Source organism: Nicotiana sylvestris, chromosome 10 (assembly GCF_000393655.2).
Source record: "Nicotiana sylvestris chromosome 10, ASM39365v2, whole genome shotgun sequence".
In the NCBI taxonomy this organism is placed as follows: Eukaryota; Viridiplantae; Streptophyta; class Magnoliopsida; order Solanales; family Solanaceae; genus Nicotiana; species Nicotiana sylvestris.
The window spans coordinates 135,835,013-135,845,488 of NC_091066.1; the positions used below are offsets into that span (position 1 = coordinate 135,835,013).

General features: G+C 39.0%; 1 protein-coding gene across 1 annotated transcript; it reads left to right on the forward strand.

The window, feature by feature from the left end:
• The first annotated feature begins 269 nt into the window (after positions 1 to 269).
• LOC138880002 (uncharacterized) lies at positions 270 to 731 on the forward strand. The gene has a single exon (XM_070159651.1). The coding sequence runs from the start codon at positions 270 to 272 to the stop codon at positions 729 to 731; it is 462 nt and encodes a 153-aa protein (XP_070015752.1).
• Positions 732 to 10,476: the final 9,745 nt, after the last annotated feature.

Below are 10,476 nucleotides of genomic sequence, written 5' to 3' on the forward strand. Positions count from 1 at the left end.
ACCCTATAGGTGTCCTAATGCACCTTAAAATCATTAAGTGGCGACTCTTCAAAATTGCAAAACCCCTTTCCCAAAAGGAAAGAGTTATCCCAACCAAAATGTCATGAACCCGATTCCACGAAAGGAAAAAGAGGGCACGACATGCTCCATGTAATAGATCTGGGGATCAAGAGGAATAAAAGAAGAGAGCAGTGTGCAGTCAACCTAGAGTCAAGTGGGGAAACTTGACTAAGGACAAGGCCCAGGAGTTGGGAGAGAGGTTGCTTGCAATGGGGTCCTGGAAGAATAGTGGGAACGCAACTACGATATGGGCCACGACAGTGAACAACATTAGGGAAGCTACGAGAGAGGTTTTAGGGTTTACAAAGGGATACCCAGGGAGACGTATAGGGGACTGGTGGTGGAATACGGAGGTCCAAGGTAAAGTTGAAGTCAAGAAAGTGACTTATTTGAAACTTGTAGAGTGTACAAACAAGGAGGAAAAGAGGAAGAATTGGGAATGTTATAAGATGGCAAAGAAAGAGGCGAAGTTAGCGGTTACGACGGCTAAGACTACTGCCTTTGGATGCATGAATGCGGAACTTGGGAGCAAATACGGGGACAAGAAGTTGTACAGGTTAGCCAAAGTGAGGGAGGGGAATGGTCATGACTTAGACCAAGTGAAGTGCATCAAAGATGAGGACGACATAATATTGATGAAAGATGACAGACATACTTCCATAGACTATTGAACAAGGAGGGGACAGAAGCATTGTGCTGAGTGAGTTGGAGCATTTCGAGAGTCTACGTGATTTTGGATATTGTAGGCGTATTAAGGTCGAAAGGTTATAGGAGTGATGCGTAAGATGAGCAGGGGACGAGCGACTGGGCTAGAGGAGATCCCGATGGAATTCTGGAAGAGTGCAGGCCGTGCAGGCGTGGAGAGACTTACTAGGTTGTTTAATGTTATATTTAAGACGAAGAAGATGATTGAAGAATATAGGTTAAGTATGATGAGTCTCTTATACAAGAACAAAGGTGATATCCAAAACTGCAATAACTATAGGGGTATCAAGCTGCTGAGTCATACTATGAAAAGTTGGGAGAGGTTGGTGGAAGTCAGGGTGAGGAAGAGTGTGTCCATTTCTGAGAATCAGTTTGGATTCATGCCGGGGCGATCGAATACGAAAGCCATTCATCTAGGGGAGATTTGTATAGCAATATAGGGATAGAAAGAAGGACCTATACATGGTGTTTATAGACCTAGAAAGGCGTAAGATAAAGTCTCGAGGGAGGTTCTATAGAGATGTTTGGATGTTAGCTATAATGACCTGATCGGTCATTTTGAGCTCTAGCGCGTCGCCTGGCGGTTTGAGTCCTTGATTAGCTTCACTTTATGCATTATGACTTGTACGTGAGGTCGAAATTGAATTTCGGGAAGTTCAGAGTAGTTTCAGAAGGAAAAAATTCTAAATTTGGAAGCTTTAAGTTGAAAGAGTTGACTAGGGTTTGACTTTTGAGTAATTCACCTCGGGATCGGGATTTGAAGATTTCTATATGTTCGTATGATGATTTCAGATTTAGGCGTATGTTCGGGTTGGGTATCGGGTGGTCCGGGAGTATTTCGGCACTTAATATCAAAAGTTGGCATTTTGAAGGTTTTAAAATTTCCTAAGTTTGGTTCAAAGTGGATTTTTGTGTTATGGATGTCTGTTTGGGGTTCCAATCCTTGAAATAGGTTCGTATCGTGATTTGTGACTTGTGCGTAAAGTTTGGCACCATTCCGATATACTTAAGTATGAATCGAACGCGTTCATCAAAGCTTGAATGTTTGAAAGTTTGGAATTTTTCCTAAGTTTGACCGTGGTTTGAATTTTAGGCTATTGGGTTCGGATTTTGGATTCGGGACTTGGAATAGGCTTGTTTTGTCATTTGAAACTTTCCTGCAAAATTTGGTGTCATTCGGGGATGATTTGATATGGTTCAGACGATCAGTCGAAATTCTAGAAGTTCTTCAAGTTTATTGTGATTTTTATGCATTTTGGCGTCTGATTCGTGATTTTAGAAGTTAGTTTGGTGTTTTGATTGTGCGAGCAAGTTTGCATTATGATTTTTAGACCTGTGTGGATGTTTGGTTTGGAGCCCCTAGGGCTCGAATGAGTTTTGGATGCGTTCCTGAGGAGTTTGTAGAGGTTCAGCTGGTTCTTGTGGACTGTTCTCGCATTTGCGAGGTTTGTATAGCATATGCGATGTCCGCATTTATGAGATAACTCTCGCAATTGCGAAGATGGGAATGGGCAGGGAAGTTCGCAATTGCGAACAATTTAATCGCAATTATGATTGAGGTAGTTTATGCATTTGTGAGGTTCTAGTCGCATTTGCGACTTGGTTAGTTTTGGTCAGCCTTTGCATTTGCGATGCCTATTTTTCAATTGCGACCTTCGCATTTGCGAGCCTCATGTCGCAAATGCAACATCTGAGGCTGTTATCAAGACTCCATTTCGGGACTTAGCCCATTTCTCTCACATTTTCATTTGGTTGGGCAATTGTTGGAGCTCTTGGAGGCAAAACTTTCATCATCCATTCCAAGGTAAGTGATTCTCACATATTGTAAGTTAATTACATGGATTCTATAAGGATTTAGCATGGAAATTTTGGAAAATTGTGGGATTTTTAAGAAAAAACTAAAAATTGTATTTTAAGATTTTGACCGCGAAATTGGACATGAAATTAGGAATAATTTATATATTTGAGTTTGTGGTATTAAGGGCAATGTTTATTTTCGAAATTTTTTGGAATCTGGGCACTTAAGCCCAAGGGTTGACTTTGTTGACTTTTCGAGCGGAGTTGAGGATTATTAAAAATTGTTAAATTATAAGCATTGGAGTATATTTTGATTAAATTTCACATTGTTTGACTAGTTTTGGATTGACGGGCATCAGTTTGAGGCGATGGAGAGGCATCTGGAGCCGGTTATGAAACTTTGAAGCAAGGTAAGTCTCATGTCTAACCATTTGAGGGGGAATTTACCCCATAAGTGTCATTCTTATTAATTGCTATATGTTGTGGGAGCTGCACACGTGTTAGGTGACGTGTGCCCATGCGTATGATATAATTCCCGATTATGTCTAGGTAGACTTAGGTTCACGCCATGCTTTAAATGTACTAATTGAGTTACTCTTGCCTTTTTAATTGCTTTATTTCGCATCACGACTTGAGATTCTACTTGTGTAGAGTAATAGACTCTCTATTTTACAAATTTTACGAGCTACTTGATTATCCGCGGAATAATTGTGCTTCCCTTACAAACTTCTCCCGCGTTGTACGTATTAATCGAAAAGCTTCCTTAAAATTTCATAACTCACACATACATTCGTGAGTGGAGTCGATGACCCGTTAAGCTTCCTATTCTTATGGGATCGGGCTGTTCGCCTCAGCAGTATCATTATTCTTATGGGATCGGTCCGTTCACCTCGCCAGTATCATTATGGGATCGAGTCATTCGCCTCGGCAGTATCATTATTCTTATGGGATCGGATCATTCGCCTCTGCAGTTTCATTTTTCTTATGGAATCGGGTCGTTTGCCTCAGCATTTCTGTAAAACACTCTAATGGGATAGGTTTGTTAGCCTCGACAACTTTATAAAAACACTCTTATTGGATTGGGTCGTTCGCCTCGGCAGAATCGTGCGTAATATCTGATAGAAAGCCACTGTATCTGTGAGATTTTCTGGTTTGAGTCGTGATGACCCATTTAGTGGGGATTATATTACATATACTCCGGTTGAGGAGATAACCGATATTTGAGAACTTATGTTCACTATTCAGAGGAGGATCGTACCACGTACCTATATTCGTTTACACTATTTATTTACCATGCCTCATACTTATTTACTTTCTACTGTACTTTATTTATTGACCTCTAGTAAGTGTTAATGTCTACCACTCGTCACTACTTCTCTAGGTATCACACCCCAAACCTGAAGAGGCATGGCCAACACCCGGTGCCATACTCGATCTAAGCGTACCACTCTACAACTGTGAACTCTAGAGGGTAACCCTCAACTTAGGCCGATGAGGACATATTCTGAATCGTCTGAAAATAACGTGTCTCTCATCTATGGGGTAAACATACCCAAAAGCTAATATATATATAACTATGCAGGGCGATGAAGCTGCCATGAACATCTACTGATATACAAAATATACAGGACTTGTCTACAAGCCTCTAGAGATAACTGAACTGTACCATGGTCGGGACAGGGCCTCGACCTACCCATGAAATCTGTATATATAAAATGGACTCCAAGGTCTAGACCTGGTAACACCAGGAAGTGGAGCTTACCAACGAAGATGATGTTTGACTCTATCTGCTGGGAGGGTTTGTCCAACTGTCAATGAGGACCTACAGACATGGAATGCAACATACCCGGCAAAAGGGACGTCAGTACGAAATAATGTACCGATTATGTAAGGAACATAATAACTGAAAGCTAAAACTGAACTGATAATATAATAACCTAAAGTAATTGGGAGTCAAAGATAATCTTAAGATATGCTTACCTGCTGATACTGAGTCAACTCTCTCAATATAGTAAGTAAAATAGTTGCCCGACCTCATACGGCTCGGTATGTGTAACTGATCTTCCATAATAGGCTCGCTCATAGGTACTCAACCATACTAGGCTTAGGGTATGCTAGAGACTTGGAAGGGAATATAGGCGAATATATACACTTGTTGGACACTTGTATGAATTATTTTGAACATAAATGTGCCTTCATGTGTTTTCTTGATATTAATTGATATTTGTGGATCGGGCCGATCACCTCGGTAGAAATAGATGCATCTATGGTTCGCACCATTCGATCCTCTGGAAGTGCACAGTTTATTTTCTGTTGTATCGGGGTATAATGTGCGCATGATATCTATGTAAAATCTTATCCATGACTTGATCTGCTAAATATTTGAGATGTAAATGGCTAATTGTAAAATTGTTAAGAATATGACTTATTTCCTCTTGCTACAAACTGTTGATTATTTGAGACTCCCATGCTGAGCATAACACTTCACTATATTATTTGACCTTAGTAAGTATCAAACCGACCTCTTGTCTCTACTTTTTCAAGATTAGACGGGATATTTATGGGGTACATATTGTTTATGTACTCATACTACACTTCTGCACTTAATTGTACAGGATCTGAGGCAGGTACATCTGGCTATCCGTCTGGTGTGCGCCCATGATTCATAGTCTGAGACTTCCACGGTGAGCTGCCCCTTCCTGTGCCATTCAGCAACTTGATGGAATCTCTCTTTATTTATTTTTTTGTTGTCTATTCTATTTCGGACAGTAGGATAGATTTATTCTTTTGTATATTCTACTAGTTGCCCACAACTTGTGATACCAGGTCTTGGCACACACATTAGTAGACGTTTCTTTTGGGTTGTATAATTATTTTCGAATGTTGCATATTATCACCTGTTTTTAAATTGCAAATTAAGAAAATGTTGTAACTGTTTTGGGTAAGTAAAATAAGAATTTACTAATACTTCCGCGTTGGCTTGCCAGACAACGGTGTTGGGCACCATCACGATCTGTTATGGAAATAGGTCTTGACAGTAGTTCTCCCACACGAAGTTAGGCAGCACACTTAACTCAACTAGGACAATTCAACACTCGAAAATAGATTTTCCCTTAAAATCAGCATCCACACGGCTCAAATCTAAACCAAAATCGACTCAATACCATTAAACAATGCTAAGAAATTTAATTGCAATGGATAAAGTTAAGATCTTTACACATTTTCCAAAAATAAAAATCAACCAGAGGCCTGCCCGGTCAAAACCCGGGTCCAGTGGTAGATTACATTTACCCATGACCCCACAAGTTCATATAAGTGATTAGTTTCAAAATCCGAGTCCAAATCGACTCTCAAAACTCAATTTCTTATTTTTTAAAAATTTGATAAAGTTTCAAAAAAATTTACTTTGATTTACATGATTTTGATATTAGAATATAAGATATGTTGATGGTGTATGATTAGAAATAGATTAGAATCACTTATCCAAGGTTTGTAGGTGAAAATCCCCTCCTCAAATCGCCTCCTACCGAGTCTAGGGTTAAAAAATGAGAGAATGAGAGATAAAATCCTAATTTTCAGGCCTTATATTCAGCTGCAGCTATCGCAATTGCGATATGGGTTCCTCGCAATTGCGATTAGAATGGCCTGGTAAGCTTATTCGCAAATGCGAAGATGCAGTTGTTGCCCTCGCAATTGCGACATAAATAATTGCAAATGCGAACCTAGCCAGCCTAGACTTGCTTCGAAAATGTGACCAATGCATCGCATTTGCGATACCTGAAGGTCCCTGCTATTGTCGCAAATGCGACTCTGGTGTTCACAATTGCGACACCAAAGGGCACCAAACACCATATTTCAGTTTTCAGTTCAAAAACCTTCAAAAACATGTCTGAAACTTGTCCGAGCCCTCGGGACTCCAAATCAAATATCCACATAAGTCTAAAAATATCATACAAACTCGCTCGCGCGATCAAAGCACAAAAATAATATCTAAAACTTCAAATTGAACTCTAAATGCATGAAATTCAAGAAAATTTTCAAAAACATCTAGAATTACAACTAAACGTCTGAATCCTATCAAATCAACTCCAAACGACACCAAATTTTACATACAATTTCTAAATGCCATAATAGACCTATTCGAAGTCCCGTACAGATTTCCTCATTCAATTTGTACAACAGATTGCGTGAAGCAAATTCAAATTACAGTAATTTCATTTTATTGCAAACATACTGCAACTTTGTCATGTAAGAAAAGTGTTAAAGAATTACAACTGTAATGGACACACAGGCAGGTGGCCAGCCACTTTTGGTGGCTGCGCTGCCTACACAACTTCCTCTAAACATGGCACAAACATCAGGGATCACAAATAAGCCGATGGATTACTCCAAATTTCTGAAACCTTGCACTTTAAATGCTGCAATGCAGGAGCAACAGGAAGTTGAGCCAATTACTATTCGTAACCTACAATATTAAATGGAGAACATGTTATTCAGTTCACAGAAGCAGAAGTAGAAAGGATGGATATCATCGAAGGACTACAATATGCAATAGTTGGTAAATGTTCTTATGGGAGCCCAGAAATTCAACAACTGCGTAAGTTAATACCAATTCAATGCGGAATTAAAGGTGAATGTAACATTGGATTTCTAAGGGATAGACATATTTTGATTAGATTGGCATTAAAGCAGGACTTTCTTTATTTCTCATCAAAAACTCATTACATAAAGGACAGGGATGGCTATCAATATCAGCTTAGGCCTTTGATTTATGACTCAAAGTTTAGAGCAGATGAAGAAACACCCAAGGCAATGGCTTGGATCTCATTCCCAGGTCTATTGCCAACCTTTTTTGTAAAGGAATGTCTATTTTCTCTAGCTTCAGCCGTAGGTAAACCTATGCATCTAGACATGGCTACAATTAACAAAACTAGACCTAGTTGTGCTAGGGTGAAGGTACTAGTTGATCTACTTGCAGATTTGCCTAAAACGGTGAGGATGGACATATTCAATGAAGCTAAAGGAACAACAAGAACTGAATGGGTGAGAATTCAATATGACATGATGCCTAAATATTGCAGACATTGTAAACTTCAAGGACATGATCAATGTGAATGCTGGAGGATACACCCTGAATTATATGTGGAGAAGGAGAATGATAACCAAGCAGATACAACTAAGAAACAAGACATAAATAACTCACAGCCTATAAAGATGCTATCTAGTGGAAAGGTCGTGGGTAATGTGATTGTTACAGCAAAAGAGCAATGGAAGGAAGTGAAGGACAACAGAGTTAGAATTGTAGTAAATCAAAATACTAGTCTTAGTAATAATGGAATGGAGATGTCACCAGCTAAGCAGCTTGAAAACAATAACAATAAAGAGGGTACAAGCATTGTAGAGAGACAAGCAGAACCACAAAGCAACAGTGGTAAGGAATTGGAGGCTGTAGACAATGAAGATAATGATCATGTTCAAGTACCTAACAAGTTTGCAATATTACAAGGTTTGGAGGAAGAGGAAGAACATATTAATCAATTGGCAAAGGTGACAAATAATGCAACAACAAGCAGTACAACACTTCATAACCATGCATCTACAAAGCAAAAAACAAAAAATACGGTCAATAATGAGGGAAAATTAAATCCGGCAACACAACTTTTTCATCTTAATTCATCAGGGATTAGCTCGACTAATGGTCTAGTCAATGGAAATGAGACATCAAAAGCAAAAAACGATACTGCACAATGGGTAGAAAGAAGTTTCAAGAATAAAACAGGAGAGGGAATAGAGAAGATCAATAAACAATGCCAGCAAATCCCATCACAAGATACATTAGTGAACAAGGTACCTAATAAAACTCCAAATTCTCAACCAGAAGGGTCAAAATCAGCTACATTTAAAGAAAGAATGCAAGGCTGTGGAGGCAGGCTATGGGATACACAAAGGGAATACGATTCAGAGGAGAACGAAGTACCACAAGGAGCCCAAGCTGATGAAGAACCAAATGAGAAGGACAAAGAAGAAGATGAACAAAGTGTAAATGGAGAGCACCAAGCCAATGACAACAATACAACTGAAATCACAGAAATTAAAAACTATGAAGGAAGAGATCCAGAGGTAAATGATCCTGGAGGAACAGAAGATGATCAAATTTAGATATCACAAGAAGACCCACAAGGACACAACATAACAGACAAGGAGAAACAACTATGACATAAAAAAGAATTATTAAATATTACTGTCACAATGGAGAAAAATCAGTTGCAGCTGTTAAAAAGAGGAGAAGAGAAGGCCTTGGTCCCTAAAAGGAATGCATTTGGAGATACATCAGGAAGTAAGGAAGACAATGAAGAAGGAGAACCTGGTAAATCAGGATACGACATGGATCAAGAATCAACTACCCAACACCTTATGAATGCGGCAAGGCAAGGTGACTTATCACCTATGCAAGTGGAAAAGGCAAAATCAGCAGCAAAAAGGTAAGAAAAAGCAACAAAAAGATAATTTTGCAGTACCAAAAGCTGGGGTGCACACAAGGAGAATGCTAACTAAATCCAACAATCAGTAATGAATGCTCTCATTTGGAATATAAGGTCAGTCAACACACAACACGCCTTTGAAAGGTTGACAAAAATGCACAGGAAAAATCACTATGATTTTGTAGGATTAATGGAGCCAAAGCAACAAGCAAAAAAAATGGAAAGGTACAGAAACAAGATAGGACTTGCACAAGCAATTTCAAATGTTTCCAACAAGATTTGGGCATTCATAGATGAAGTATTTGAAGTAATTGTCATGTACAATATGGTGCAACAATTAACACTACGATTGGTTCATACTGAATCGCATGTGGAGTTTGTTATAACTTTGATATATGCTAAATGTGATGCAATTGAGATGATAGAAATATGGGATTCATTATATGAAATGACAAGGGATATGAATGCACCATGGCTAGTAGGGGGAGATTTCAATGTAATATGGGACGAAGAAGAGAAGTTTGGGGGGTTACCTGTGTCATTGAATGAAATTGATGATTTTCGACACTGCGTCAACACTTGCAATCTCTTCGATCTTGGATTTAAAGGTAACATATTCACATGGTGGAATGGAAGAGCAGAGGAAGACTGTATATTCAAAAGACTAGACAGATGCTTGGCCAATTTACAATTCCAACAAACATTTCCAGGAATAGAGGTGCAACATTTGGCAAAGACTGGTTCCGATCATAGTCCAATGTATCTGAAGTGTGATACTGAGACTCCACCAATAAAAAAGCCTTTTAAGTTCTTAAATTTTTGGGGGGAACATGCAACTTTTAAAGACGTGGTGAGAGACAACTGGACAGCCGATTTCAATGCAAATCCTTTTATTATTCATAATCACAAGTTAAAAAAATTAAAGAAAGCCCTTTCATTGTGGAGTAAGGCTACTTTTGGAAATATTTTCCAAAACATAGCAAGCATGGAGGAGGTAGTGATGGTTCACGGAGCAGAATTTGAAGCAAATCCTACAGGGATGAACAGGGAAAGACTACAAAAGGTTCAGGCAGAATTAATCAAATGTCTTGCACTAGAGGAGAAATTTTGGCAACAAAAGGCGGGCATGACTTGGTTCAAGGAAGGGGATAGGAATACTAATTTCTTCCACGCACAAGTGAGAGGTAGGAGGAAGAGACTTCAGCTTAACAGAATTCAAGGTAGTGGAGGAACATGGATTGAAGGAGAAAAAGAAATTGCAGAAGAGGCTATCAGATTTTACGAGGAACAGTTCACAGAAACAGCTTCTCCCTCTTTATTTGAGATCGTAGACCATGTTCCTAATCTGATGAACAATGATCAGAATGCAGAATTGATTAAGCAACCAACAAAAGATGAGGTTAAAGAGGCAGTATTTGGACTTAATGGTAAT

Coding starts and splice junctions, on each gene's coding strand:
- LOC138880002 (XM_070159651.1), top strand. CDS start 270: ATGGGGTCCTGGAAGAATAGTGGGAACGCAACTACGATATGGGCCACG.